Below are 15,544 nucleotides of genomic sequence, written 5' to 3'. Positions count from 1 at the left end.
AAGATGTAAAAAGAGGGGAGTTGGTGAAAACGTCCCAGCAAAATCAGCAGCACACTATGCGAATACACACACGGAACCCCAAGATCAAACACATCAAAAACACTGAAAAATCAAACAACCCAAAACACATTGTTTAGAAAAACAGTCTTTATCCCTCCCTTCCCGGTGTTGTGTGTCTAGTACACATTGCTTCTAATAACCATAATATTTCTATAAATATAATAAAGACTCGGCTAAGATTTTAGCTATTCCTCCATAACATATTTACGCATTCATTTCAATCTTAGATATTCATTTGAAAGGCCTATCAATGGCAATATGTTTGGTTTATAACACCGTTAAAATGTAGAATATATATATATATATATATATATATATTTATACATATATTTATATATTTAACTAACTAACCATCACGCCGCTTCTCCGCAGGGGTAGGCAGAGAGAATAGAGCGCCACACCACTCTGTCCTTGCAAACATTCTTCGCCTCTTCCACGTTCATGCATCTCCTCATACATACCCGCCGATTGTTACGACTCCTAACCTGACCACTTTCAAGTATTTGGCATACCTGATCGTGCCATGTTTTTCTCAGTCATCCTCTGCTTCTTTTCCCAATAACATTCGCCTCATAAATTTGTTTTACCGTTCTTTCCTCACTCGTTCGTTCCACATGTCCAAACCATCTCAACACACCTTTCTTAATTTAATCGATAATGCTTATCTCAGCTTTGCATTCCTTCCTTATTTCACTATTCGTACATCTATCATACATCGTTTTGTCGCACATTCTTCTGAGAGATCGCATTTCGACTGCATTCAGTCTACTTTCATCCTTCTATAAATTAATCTCTCAATTAAACAATACCTTTTCTTCAAAATGTAAAAACAACATTTTCTGCCCTGTAGCGGGTAAATATTGAGTTAAAAATATGCCTCTTTTTCTGGGATATAGTACATTTTCTGGGCATTCCGAAAGCATGCACAACTGAAAATTGACAATTTTTGATTTACGACGTCCTTGAAAGGAGTGAGCGATATATATATATATATATATATATATATATATATATATATATATATATATATATATATATATATATATATATATATATATATATATATATATATATATATATATATATATATATAATATGCTTATCTTTATACATAAAAAATTTAATGATAAATTACCCAAATATTTTAAGGAGAAAATAATTTTAAGGAGAAAATAATTTTAAACAAAAATTTTCCTGAACATAGTACTAGAAATAAGGTTAAAATAAGACAGTCGCAAAATTGTCTATTGTACGAGGGTTTGAAAATGCATGAAGAATGAAAGGAGTCTGAAAGAATGTAAAAAGAAATCCTTTGTTTACTGTGAGAAGATTTTGTATTAAATATAATATAAGCTAAGTGTGTGGTTGTCAATAATGGGTAGAATTGGTGAATGTTACACGTGTGTAAAGTGATCACTTAAACCAGCCTATGACGGTCGTCAGCCCCGTAAATGCCCAGACTCCCATATTCTTCATCTTTGATGAGATGTCAAAAAATAATATGAAAATAACTCCTGTAATTGGAGATAATCCAGATTTAAGGGCGAAGCTTCCGCCTCCGTAGTGTAATGGTCAGCACGCTCGGCTACCGTTGTGGAGGTCTCAGGTTCGATTCCCAGGGGGGGTAAAATAAATATGAGTGATTTTTTCACTGTAATATTTATCAATATTACCCTGGACTGGTACCTGAAGCGGAGGGCTGATCACCTTTCCTTCATGTGTAAACATCAAGATAACACTGCGTTTATATGACGCAGTGCCCTATGCACCATTGGGGTGCGGATAAGGGTTTTATTATGATGAAATAAATGAAATATAGAATATACAGCCACGGTAGGTGCATAGCAGGTAGTAACCCCCCACAGCAGGTACGCGAGCGCCTATGTGGCCAGCGTGTTTACAGGAGTGGGTACTCGTGTTGCAGATGGCAGATGGGTGCTTGATGCTTTCATTGAGAATAAGTAGAGTTCCCTGTTTACATATATGTATTTATTTATTATTTACAATATAAAAGCATGTACACTATGGTATATGTCGCCAACCGAGGCGAGGCGTGGATCGGGTGGATCAGTTTGACACGAGAAGAACGCGAGTCCGGCAAGTGGATTTCCTGAAAACAGACAAACATTTGCGCTGAATGTAAATACATTTCATGTCATATGCGTATTCAAGTACTAACCCGATTACGAGTAGACTTTCTAGAAAGTAAAGTTACTTTGCTAATTGAGGTCACAGATTGGCATCCGCTCCTGCCGCTATCAGGGCCTTCACCACGTCCAGGTGACCCCCTCGCAGCGCATACACCAGGGCTGTCCGACCTGCGACCGAGGACATACATCAGTGCAGTCAGACGTGCGAGTAGTTAGATCTGTAATCGGCCAAGGAGAGGATGGGTTACCTTTGCTATCCGATCGGCCGACCGCAGCTCCCGCTGCCAGTAGTACGTCGACTGCCTCCGAGTTTCCCTCCTCGGCAGCCACCATCAGCGGAGAAATACCTGCTACAGAGAATACATATTCAACCCCACTAGAGCCCAAACCATCCTCACGAGGGGGGGTCAAAAAGTTCGCGGAATGGCGGGGTTGGCGAGGGTGAGTTACTCATCCAGGTAGGCGCTAATTGAGTGACTCATTGTTAGTATATATACCAAGTTTCAGCCTAATCCGGTCATTAGCTTTTGAGTTATCAACGAGTAAACAAGTCAATCGGGAAGAAACTAGCCACTATGGAGAAAATTGAATATCGCGCCGTCATTAAGATTCTCACCAAACAAGGAAAGACACCTCAAACCATTTTTTGAGAGATGTTGGCTGTTTATGGGGACTCCGCTCCTGGGAAACCATGATTTATAAATGGCACGCCCTTTTCAAACGAGGGAGGGACTCCATTGAAGACGACCCCCGACCTGGACGGCCGATTGAGGCTACCACGCCAGAAATAATCGAAAAAGTTGTATTAGAAGATGCCTGGCTAAAGAAAACACAGCTTGCGGCATTAGTTGGAGTGTCAGAAACAACCATTTTAAACATGCTACATCAACACCTTGGAATGACTAAATGCTTCATTTCGTTATCCTTCCCTGTCATTCCGCGAACTTTTTGACCTCCCCTCGTATATACAACTCTCTGAATCCGAGTAATAGGGTTCTCAATCGTGGGTAGAATGGTGAAGGTCACATGCCCAAACCATCTCCACCCACCTTCCTTAGTTAGCTGGATAATGCTTATCTCAGCCTTGCCCCCACTCCTCGTATCACCATCGGAACATCTACCGAGAGATTCATTCCGACTGCATTCAGTCTACTCTCATCCTTCTATGCTCCACATCCATACATTACCGGGACAGTGCTGCTTAGCTTTCCCTGATGGGGTTTTATTTGCTGCAACTGAATTCAGCGCACCATTCACTCTCTTTTCTATAAATGTATTTATCAATATCAAATGATCCTAATGTTCCTTGTTTGCAAATCCAATGTAGAGCGTAATATTTGTCCATCGTGTTTGTAAAAATGTCCATTTAGTATCTCGCACTTAACAACAAGACTCAGTACCCGTGTCCTGGCGGTGTTGCTGCAGAGTTTCCAGGGACGGGGCGGGGCCGGCTCGGGCAGTCTGGGCGTCCTCCAGCTCCTTAACTTTCTGCTCCAACTCGGCCATGTTGCGTTCTGAGGATCAAATAGTAAGTCGGTAAAGTGGGATCACTTGTCATCTCTTATTTATGAATATTCTGAATATCAAAGTACCCGTGTCTTGGCGGAGTTGCTGCAGGGTTTCGGCGTGTTCAGCTTGCACCCTTTCCAGGGACAGAGCGGAGCTGCTAGGAGCGGCTCGGGCAGTCAGGGCGTCCTCCAGCTCTTTAACTTTCTGCTCCAATGGTGCAGTGTGTTGCAATATCTCCCGTTCTGAGGAACAAATAGTAAGTCAGTAAAGTAGGATCACTTGTAATATCTTGTCTGCAGGTTGAAAAACAATATTCTTCTTCTTCTTCTTTATGTAGATCCTAGGTTTAATTTGCTAAAACTGAATTCAGCGCACCATTCACTCTCTTTTCTATAAATGTATTTATCAATATCAAATGATCCTAATGTTCCTTGTTTGCAAATCCGATGTAGAGTGTAATATTTGTCCATCGTGTTTGTAAAAATGTCCATTTAGTATCTCGCACTTAACAACAAGACTCAGTACCCGTGTCCTGGCGGTGTTGCTGCAGGGTTTCCAGGGAGAGGGCTGAGCCAGCTCGGGCAGTCAGGGCCTCCTCCAGCTCCTTAACTTTCTGCTCCAATGGTGCAATGTGTTGCAACATCTCCCGTTCTGAGGAACAAATAGTAAGTCACTTGTTATATCTTGTCTGCGGTTGGAAAGCTGTCTTCGTATATATAAACTTATTTATGAAGATCCTGAATCAGTACCCGTGTCTTGGCGGTGTTGCTGCAGGGTTTCGGCGTGTTCAGCTTGCACCCTTTCCAGGGACAGAGCGGAGCTGCTAGGAGCGGCTCGGGCAGTCAGGGCGTCCTCCAGCTCCTTAACTTTCTGCTCCAACTCGGCCGTCTTGCGTTCTGAGGATCAAACAGTAAGTCACTTGTCATCTCTCGTCTGCAGGTTGGAAAGCTGTCTTGGCGTGTGTGATTCTGAATCAGTACCCGTATCTTGGCGGTGTTGCTGCAGGGTTTCGGCGTGTTCAGCTTGCACCCTTTCCAGGGACAGAGTAAGGGCAGTCAGAGCGTCCTCCAGCTCCTTAACTTTCGGCTCCAATGGCGCAGTGTGTTGCAACACCGTCCGTTCTGAGGAACAAATAGTAAGTCGGTATAGTGGGATCGCCAGCCGAGCCTCCTGTCCGCAGGTCGGGAGCAGTCTGTAGGGAAGGGAGAGAGGAAGGACAAGAAACATATGGAATATACTTAATACGTCATATTTTTTACTCCTCATTTTATCACCTATTTTTCCAGTTTAATGTGATTACAATTAGCTTCAAACCATAAAGTACATTGCATTATATTTTATACCCACGCACAGGATGTGCATAAATATTTATAAAATAGTGTAATGATGTAAAGGAAAAATTACAAATAAAAAAATGATAAAGGCAGTCGGACTAGGTCTCTACTTTACGTTCTCCTATTAACAGACTTCACACTGCATGTCTGGAAAGGCAATATTAACAAGTGATTGGTCATTTAGACCTCATGCTAGTATCGTTAGAAGGACTAGGCAGAGTGCGTCAGAGTGAGGGCAGACCGAGAACGCGTGTGATTAGTATATTGCGCAGTGTTAGCGGGTGAATAGTGCTATGCTGGTGGTGTATAGAGAGGCGGTAGACACAAACCTAGCTACTCACCGAGGGAGTGCAAACACCAACATGCTTTATATTCATCACTTTAAAATGACACATTCTTTGCACGATACAACATTAGCTATATCCATAACACGTTCAGTCCAGCAGGTATTAGGAAGAGTCCTCTACTTATTTCCTGTAAAACGTCGCCTCATTTTCGGGAACGGTATTTACTTCTTATGTTTTATTTCGTAGCGTGCACACATCTACTAGTAAATATATTAGTCTAGATTCAAGTAGGTACTTGTTGTGGGTATACTTATGTGAAAGTGTATAGTTGGTAGGAAATGTTTACATTCCACTGGTTGTGAATACATTTACTGGCTTATACTTACTGCCTATTTCCAACTCCAGACAAGCTACTACTTCCTTGTGACCAAATCTTTTAGCCCAGTCGAGTGGTGTTACACCTAAAAACATTAAAAAATATAAAATAGTTTCACAAGAGCGGAGCTTGTACATTAAGCCTGGATACCCTCGGCATCTTGGTGCGGAATGAAGATAGAAAGACAGAAATAACTTGTTCACTGGCAGACATTGAATCGTGTAAGTACATACATAACATAAGGGGGGTAATATGAACAATGTGCATTATTCGGGCATTTTGAACCAGCGCTTACCGGAAACTAGATTTTTATGTTGGATTTATTATACTCGTGTACCAATGTTCCCATCCGTGAATGTTTTCGCTATATTCACACCTATCCGCTACACAGCGAAGCGTGTTTTTTGTGTGTGAAATTGAAGGTACCTACTGAAACGCACCAATGCGTGCAACCCGTAGTCAATAGGTTAATCGTGGGTAGAATTGGCGAATGTGCACGCGTGCACGGCGATCACTCAACCAGCCCATGACAGCTCACAAGTCCTGTAATTGAGCGCCCAGAGCGACGGCACAGTGAGTCTGATCTATCATGTATTTAGTGTCTATGTTAGAATTGCTAAGGTTTTAAATAGTATATCTATAAACAAATGTTAACAAAACATTATGCATGAATAAACTATAAAACTCCCCTCCGCGACTACCGGTTTCGGAATAACCATTCATCATCAGGTCAACTGAATAAGTAGAGCATTTAAGTGGTATTACACAAAGCGAATGATGAATGATAAGGAGTGTTATATTACCATACCACAAAGTTAACAATGCTTTTAATATTCAAAATATATTTTTAATAATATATATATTAAATCAGTTGTAATTGCTGGCGCGCATAAAGGTCTTTATGCACCGTTTGCAAATAAATGTATATTTCCGTTTCTGCTAGTTAGTGATGATTCATGTAACCTATATACCATGGTGTCCTGTATGTACATTGCGTGTGTTGGGCATATTACTACTGCTACTACTAGTTACACTTACCATCATTAGTTTGCAGATCTACTGCAGCCCCCGCCTGCAGGAGTGCCCGTACTACCGGGAGGTGGCCCCACAGTGCTGCACAGTGTAGTGCAGTCCACCCTGTAACGGAGGATGTACTGTATATACAGGGTGTACGGCCAGCGCGAGGCCATGTAGCAGGACCCCACTACCTATCCCAGTAACCTTTCAAGCATTTAATTACTTTCTTGCATTTAATTATTTATTTATTGTATAACTTATATTGCGCCGATTTTGTGAGAAATAACTCTAAGGGCATAACTAAATACTTATTTTCACATCATTTTTGAAATATAATTATCCATTAGTTTTTTATTTTTCTTTTCTATAACGTTTTAAAAAATGACATTTGAATTATAATATAATAAGGAGATTTTCTATTCTGTATGAGTTCTCTACCTCGTCAGCAAGAAGATTTGTAAATTTGGAATAGAAACCTTGCTGGAATACAATTTTTTATTTGTGTTTATTGTTCTAAGTCAATGACATATACGGTGGAATATTTGTAGGAATTTTAAACATTTAAAGAAAACATTTATTATTACATAAAATTATTATATGTTACCTAATTTTGTTAACATCCTGGTTTGACATCTCTAAAGGTGTAAAACAGGGATGTGTAATGTCGCCTTGGCTGTTTAATCTATACATGGATAACTGCATGTGAGAGCTGAAAGGTTTAAATATTGGAGCAAGAATGAATAATTTGACCGTTTGTTGCCTTTTATATGCTGACGACGCTGTTCTTCTTGCCGATAGCAAAGAAGACCTGCAAACGTTGGTGACAAAAGTGTATAATGTGTGCAAGGAAAGTGATTTATTGGTGAATGTTAGCAAATCCAAAATCATGGTTTTTGAAAGAGATGAATGTAGATCTGAGTGTGAAATATTGGTAAATGGGGAGATTTAGGAACAGGTAGATGATTTCATATATTTGGGTAGTATGTTTTCTAGGGATGGAAAGATTGATAAAGACATAGAAAGGAGAGTGAATGCTGGGAACAGAGTGAATGGTGCACTAAAATCAGTTTTAGCAAATAAAAATCTATCAGCGGAAGCTAAACTGGCAGTACACAATGGAGTTCTGGTTCCAACCCTTATGTATGGAAGCGAAGCATGGAGTTGGCAAAAGAAGGATGAAAGCAGACTGAATGCAGTCGAAATGCGATCGCTCAGACGAATGTGTGGCAAAACGATGTTTGATAGATGTTCGAATGATGAAATAAGGAAAGAATGTAAGGCTGAGATAAGCATTATCAATAAAATTAAGAAAGGTGTGTTAAGATGGTTTGGACATGTGGAGCGTATGAGTGAAGAAAGAACGGTTAAACAAATTTATGAGGCGAATGTAATTGGAAAAAGAAGCAGAGGACGACCGAGGAAAACTTGGCACAATCAGGTATGTCAAATACTTGAAAGCGGCCGGGTCAGGAGTCGTAATAATCGTCGGGTATGTATGAGGAGATGCATGAATGTAGAAGAGGCAAAGAATGTTTGCAAAGACCGAGTGGTTTGGCGTTCAATTCTCTCTGCCTACCCCTGAGGGAAGCGGCGTGATGGTTAGTTAGTTAGTTAATTTTGTTACAATTTGAGCTTTACACGGAGCGAGGCCGACGGTATTCAGTATTCTAGCCATCGGACCGGGGACCCGGAGCGCGGCAACCAAACGCGCTAACCACTGCGCAACGGAGACGGAACATTGAAGAAGCTATTAGCGGCGAGTAACTGCCCTCCCATACCACTGTCCGAGGCACGCAAGTTAGGAACGGCAAATATATATCATCCGGGAATGTCGAGGAACCAAACTAGCTTGCAGGGATAGGTGCCTTAACAGAGCGAACCATCTATTTGTTCCCAGACTTCCATATGGAAGTCTGGCTACTCGCGGGGCTTTCCACTTGACATTGGCCGGCAAAGGTAGAATATATACAGTAATATTCTCCCACTTGTATATCATATCGCTTTACTAACATCACCTCTTATTGCTACATTCCTCGGTTCACTAGTTCAATAATCTTGGAATATCTTACCATCACTATCTGTCCAGTTTACGTTTATATTATGTTGTTTAAGGAGAGTGTTGACCTTCGCCACATCGCCCTCTCGCGCTGCCTTCAGTAAATCTTGTCCAGACATCTGTAGAAATATAACCAATAAATTATAATAAAAAACAGCCATTCCATCATCAGATTCAACATTCATAAGTAACAAAAAACGAAACGGGTCAATTAGCTAACAATGATGAATGCTCACAGTTTTCTATTCATTGTTCAACATTGCCGGCATTAATTGAATGGTGATTTTCTAGAAATACTGCTACTATCCAGTAGAGGAAGAGATCCGCGCGTCAAGTGTGCCAAATATATGCAATGAATGCCTCACAGTCTCACGGTATATTGTTACAACTTGTAGCGCGTGTTCCGGAAGGTTAACAATAAATCAAACTTAGACTAAATATTAGAGGCCGATTCGGGCTCATATTTACTGTGATCACCATCACCATACGCGCCGCAAACAGGACGGTCGTGCGGAATAAGGATTAATGAACCGTCAAAAGTTGGACAAATAAAAACGTTCAATCCTTACACGCATCTAGTAAGTTAGATCGGTTACAAATCTTACAAATAAATACAGTAAACTCACCCTGACAAGGGAATATTGAATGGCCAAGTCACACACAAGCGTTCACCCGGAGATTATATACTAGAATGCAGCAAAGGTTGAATGCAAACAACGGCTACTCAAATGTCATGTCGATAAGAAATAACTACCCGAACTTTTAGAAGACAGGACTTCCCCCACTAATGGGCAGTAGAAAGGGTTGTCAACCGACGGTTCCAGATTCCCCAGACATTATTTCAATTTACGAACAAAAATACATTTCTATAATAAAATTGCATAAAGTCATACTGCAAACCATAACTTATGTGTAATTATTATTATAAATTTTGACAGAAAATTTTACTTAAAATCATGGACTTCGACCCCTTCCTTTTTATGTTTATAACATATAATTTTGTCTAGCCTCCCACAAGTCTGACGATGTCGGTAACGACGGAACACGATCACGGGTGAAACAAAATATATGTGGAAAAATTGTAAAGTTGTTATTTCATTATATAAAAAAATATATATGTAATATTTTAAAGTCGATCTGGAGGCAAAAGATGATGTCCGATGTTCATTGTTGTGTGGTCATGGGGGGAGAGGAACAGTAGAAGATTGCAAGTACGTTGGTTTATTCCAAAGGGTATTTTTTATGGTTTATTTTTAAACTGCAACATTGTTTACACAGACTGTCAATGATAGTTGACTCTTGATTTGTAGTCAGTACGTTTTGCCATTTGCAAGAGTCGAAACCGCGTGACGATTATGCGCGTCGAGCTTCGTTGAATGGGTCGAAAACAATATTCAGCTTGACCCTCTTTTCCAAGGCAAAATGTCACTAAGCGGAATTGCCGAATTTGGAGTGGAGAAAACCCAGAAGCCTTTGTCGAGACGCCCTTACATCCGATAAAAGTCACTGCTTGGTGTGCTTTATGGGCAGGCGAAATCATTGGCCCGGGTTTTTTTGTAGGCGATGCCGGCCAGAATGCTACGGCCAATGGAGAGCGCTACAGAACCACGATTACTGACTTCTTCGTGCCTCAGCTGAATGGCATTGGTGCGATACATCCTCTGCAATACTTCCTTATACCCAACAGGTATTACACATTTACCCACAACTTGCAACTGCTAGTTGTCAAAACTTAGTAATTTCCTTTGATCGTTGGATAATTTATGATTTTTAAATATTTTTTGGTACCACAGAAACAGACGCGCCAGAATCCAATAAAAATTTTAACTTTCTACTATTTATATTCACAATTATCTTAAAACTATATCATCTAAAGTTGTATTCTATCTGTTCCATGTTATTTCCCGATATCGCCTTTAAATTCTCGCTTTTATTCTTAGAAAAATGACAATTACTTTAAAATGTCCCGGTTTAGCACGCCTGTAGCATTTATTTACACTTACACGACAAACTACTCGTATACCTGACTAGAAACATTTGTGACAATTATTTTTACTTCTTATCGCCAACCGAACGATTCGGCTGAATTGCGAATTGTCAACCCGTTCCTGACTGATGATGGTTCCTTTTTTTTATTTTTAAAACTGTTGACTTTTGAATATATATATATATTTTTTTAGTTCAGAACGATTCTTTAATTTAAATGTTTGATTGTTGACGCCATTTCAACGCATTTTTGAAAACTCAAATCGTTCCCTTCATGAAATAAACGTTCTTTCGGCCTACATTCCTTTAAACCCATTTTGAAATACCTATTAGACTTGCATATAATCTAGATCCAAATTGGCAGTTTGTACTTTTCGATTTTAATCTTACAGATAAAATTTTCATCGTGGCTCATCATAAACGCCAATCAAAGCGCTATATAAAATTTCGCTCTCACGCGATGTGAATATATTTCCAAAACTTACTTCCGTTATGATTTATGTGTAAACCTTATACTAACGAAAAAGCTGAACTTGAAAGATTCAATAGAAGTGAGCGCTTTCTGTTGGCGTTAAAATCATCATTTCGTACAAAGAATTGCAGAAGACGACCTTTTAATTGTTCCCAGACATCCGATCCGCGATGAAAGGGTTTGATTTGTGCCTAATGCATAGCCATCGGTCGATAGCAGCTCTAGTACTTGCATACAATGGCACGCGTGCACACCAACACGGGCTACCCGCACAATACTTTTTTTGAAAGAGAAATATTTGTTATTTTATTATTTACACAAATATATCAATTTCATACTATTTTTGTGAGCCTAAGCGGCTCATTATTAGAAATAGGTATAAAAATCCACTGAATGATTGGTAACCAAAGGGTTTGTGAATAAATAGGTATTATAGGGATGTGTGGGTACCTTGAATAATCTATGCTCGTTTTACTTTTTACATAGATTTTACGTTTATTTCTTCTATGTCTGTGGTTTTTCGTCTGACACTGACAGTTGCCTCGACAGTCCGAAATCCGATTCGATTATCAATCATACCATTATTAAATGTAATATACAAATTTTTAGGACGCCGAGACTTAAAAGCGAAAAGGAGTAAGCGATTTGAAGGTATGAAAAGAGCATTTTCAGGATATACTAGTTGATTCGCCGGGAATGTCAATTTGTTATCGAAACATCGGCAGAAGTGATATTTGTCTACACCCAAGTAACTTCACTGCTAACTAAGATGCAATGAAATGTATAAACTCATGCCTGTAGCGAGATAGCGAGTGTTTTTGCCTAGAATTTTCACTCATGAATTACATGAAATTATAGTAAGTTTAAACATAAAGAGTAAATCCACTCACGAGTAGACCAAGGCTATAAAACTTAAAAAGTTGAAGTTCGAGTAGGGTTATGATAAGCGGTGCTGCATAAGCCGTAGCTAGATAAATGCCGGTATGTAGTGTAGTATGGAGTGTAGCTGTGCTCAGCAGGCCGTGAATTTTTAATCAAAATAAATCATTTTTAAATCTTATTTTTATAACTTAAAAACATTACACCTTGAAAAGATATTTAAATAACTTACCAAATTTATTCAATGTGCGATTTATTTGCTTCCCTTTACTTAGATAAACATATTTTAATTTTTCTGAAAATGTCAGGGTTGTCACAACTTGTCACATATCGCTCACTCCTTTCAAGAACGTCATAAATCAAAAAACTTGATTTTTCAGGAGAACGTTTTTAAAGTTTAAAAATATAATACAATGTATTAAAAATAAATATCGAGCCACTTATTGAACTTTTTACTTTGCAACAGATCTTTTAGGTAAAACCTGAAGGTTTTTTTCTACATTTGAAAAATATTCAATATATTTAAAAAAAATAATTAAACAATACATTTTCTTCAAAATGCAAAAATAACACTTTCTGCCCTATAGCGGATAAATATTGAGATAAAAATATGCCTCTTTTGCTGGGATATAGTACATTTTCTGGGCATTCCGAAAACACGCACAACTGAAAATTGTCGATTTTTGATTTATGACGTTCTTGAAAGGAGTGAGCGATATGTCGCTCACTCCTTCAAGAACGTCATAAATCAAAATACTTCATTTTTCAGGAGAACGTTTTTAAAGTTTAAAAATATAATGCGCGGGTAAATATTAAGTTAAAAATATGCCTCTTTTGCTGGGATATAGTACTGTGGTTTCTAGTTGAATACCACTTTAATTTATCAGAAGGGAAGCAAGATGAAAGCGGATTGCTTTTAACACAAATTTATTCAGTTCTATAAAATAACAATCAAGAAAATACTTAAGAATAATCGCGTGATTCTAATATGAGAACAGTTGAAATACGTGTCGATCTGAGGACGGGCGGCGGCGAAGTGTGACGAGCTAGTTTCCGCTCGTTGCGGGCTCCGTGGTGTGTTCGTTATTTCACTCGATTTGAGTTGCCATTGTAGATGTGTGGGTTGCCACAGTACATTTTCTGGGCATTCCAAAAACATGCACAACTGAAAATTTACGATTTTTTATTTATGACGTTCTTGAAACGAGTGAGCGATATGTATGATACAGAGGCTCAAAGACAAGCGAGAAAACTTATGACTCTCATAAATTAAACCCTGAAGAGGGCAACAGGTTGTTGCCGGAACTAGTTGGTTAATAAAAATGTGAGTGGATCAGAACACAAAGTATTTTTATTTCTCGAAATAATATATTAATATGATCCACAAAGTTAATGCTTTCAATATTCAAAACATCGCATTTTTTTGATCAGAGTAGATGATCAGTTATGAGAAAAAATGGTCAAAGTGGAAAACGGTTAATGGGAAATGTGAGTCTACTTAGCTGAGCGCAGGCAATCAACATTTTCACAAAACTAGCCTTTTTTTCTGCGGCACACCAACTAATAAGCGCGGTACACCAGTGTGCCGCGGCACACACGCGACGGAACAATGCTCTAGAACACGGGTGGCCAACCCGCGACCCGACGCCCTTACGCGCGGCCCGCGGTCATGTATGAAGAATGTAATTTAAATCAGTGATATATTTGTAATACACGGTTTATTACATCAACAAAATTTATGGCCTCAAGTATTCTTTGTTATTAGTTGAGTAACCAGCGCATCGAAAGGGTCGAGGGTCTCAAGTACTTGGGAGTGTACGCGACTGAAAATGGCAGCCTTCAAAAGGAACTGGGAGTGCGATCAGGACTCGCAGGGTCCGCATTTAACAGTATGAAGGCTGTCTGGAGATCGGATTTATACTCGGTGAAGACTAAATGCCGCCTATACAATGCCTGCATCGCTCCTGTTCTCTTATACGGCTGTGAAACATGCCACCTTACAAGGGCCCAGAGCAGCCGTGTACTAAGCTTTGAGAACAGGTGTTTGCGGAAAATCTTAGGCGTGCGGTGGTTTGACTTTGTGAGGAATGAAGAGATAAGGCGTAGGACGCAGCAAATCTCGGTCACAACTGTCGTCAAGAAAAGGCGATTCAGTCAGCTTGGCCGTGTACTCCGCATGCCTCCCGAGAGCCGCCATCAAGCTCGCCTCTTTTACGAGGCATCAGGTTCGCGCCGCCCAGGACGACCACTGCTACAATTCATCGGCAGTTCTCGTCAGAACTTCGGGCCGCGGATCTGACTTGGGAGGATGCGAGGGAGCTGGCAGCCGACAGAAAAGCCTGGAGACAGTTTGTGGACTCCATATGCTCCACCTAGGGAGCGGATATGGTTTAATTGATGGAAGTATTATCTATAAGTATTATGTAAGTTGTGCATGTTGTTATAAAAGTACTGAACAGTATTAGTTGGATTGCTCTTCGGCATTGCCAATTTGAAGAAATCTCAAAAAATCTTGTGTGGAGTTAGATAGTTACATAGTAAGGTGTTGTTACTACTACTACTACTACTACCATCACGTAGGCAGAGAGGATGGAACGCCACACTCTTCTGTCCTGACATACACTCCTCGCCTCCTTCACATCCATACATCTAGTCATACATGCCCTCCGATCACGCAGACTTTTGACACCGCCAGATTTTAGGTTCCGATTGATCTGATCGTGCCAAGTCTTTTTCGGTCGTCCACGTTCTGTTTTCCCTCTCACATTCGCCACATATATTTTCTTAGTCATTCTCTCGCTATCCATTCGCTCCACATGTCCATACCACCGTAAAGAGCTCTTCCTAATCTTTTCAATTATTCCTCGTTCAGCCTTACATTCCTTTCTTATATCGTCGTTTTTAATTCTGTCATACAATGATTTTGCACACATTCGTCTGAGGGAGCGCATTTCATTCATAATAATCATTCCAAATATTTGAAGTTTTGTTGAAGCCCTGTAAATACACAGACTTCCATATTCTTCTTCGTCTATGTTGAGACGTGTAAAAAAGCTGATTTAGACGACAAAACAAACTAACAATGCTATAGGTTAAGACCATAGACGTGTAAAACTATGTAAATAATGTAATAATATTTAAGGAACATCTGAAATACAATACGTAGAGAAATATAGAATAATAATAATAATAGTTATTATAATTAAGGGTGTACTATATACATATGTATATATATATATATATATATATATATATATATATATATATATATATATATATATATATATATATATACATATGTAGCGAATGTGGAGGACATGTGGAGCGAATGGATAACGAGAGAATGACTAAGAAAATATATGTGGCGAATGTGAGAGGGAAAACAGAACGAGGATCTCCGAAAAAGACTTGGCACGAT

At 39.4% G+C, this 15,544-nt stretch overlaps 1 protein-coding gene across 1 annotated transcript in view; it reads right to left on the bottom strand.

The window, feature by feature from the left end:
- Positions 1-15,544, bottom strand: part of LOC148303614 (uncharacterized) — a 106,162-nt gene that overhangs the window by 45,113 nt on the left and 45,505 nt on the right. The window contains exons 10-13 of the mRNA XM_088269678.1: positions 4,469-4,615; positions 4,245-4,370; positions 3,803-3,961; positions 3,611-3,724 (exon numbers count right to left, since the gene is read on the bottom strand). Coding sequence (XP_088125804.1) covers positions 3,611-3,724; positions 3,803-3,961; positions 4,245-4,370; positions 4,469-4,615 — 546 coding nt within the window. The remainder of the gene's footprint in view (positions 1-3,610; positions 3,725-3,802; positions 3,962-4,244; positions 4,371-4,468; positions 4,616-15,544) is intronic.

This window comes from Brachycentrus maculatus, unplaced genomic scaffold (genome assembly GCF_059751285.1).
Source record: "Brachycentrus maculatus isolate JH-2025_06_01 unplaced genomic scaffold, ASM5975128v1 h1tg000360l, whole genome shotgun sequence".
Taxonomy (NCBI): Eukaryota; Metazoa; Arthropoda; class Insecta; order Trichoptera; family Brachycentridae; genus Brachycentrus; species Brachycentrus maculatus.
The sequence above is the reverse complement of the archived record's forward strand: the minus strand, read 5'-3'. Positions and strand labels throughout refer to the sequence as shown.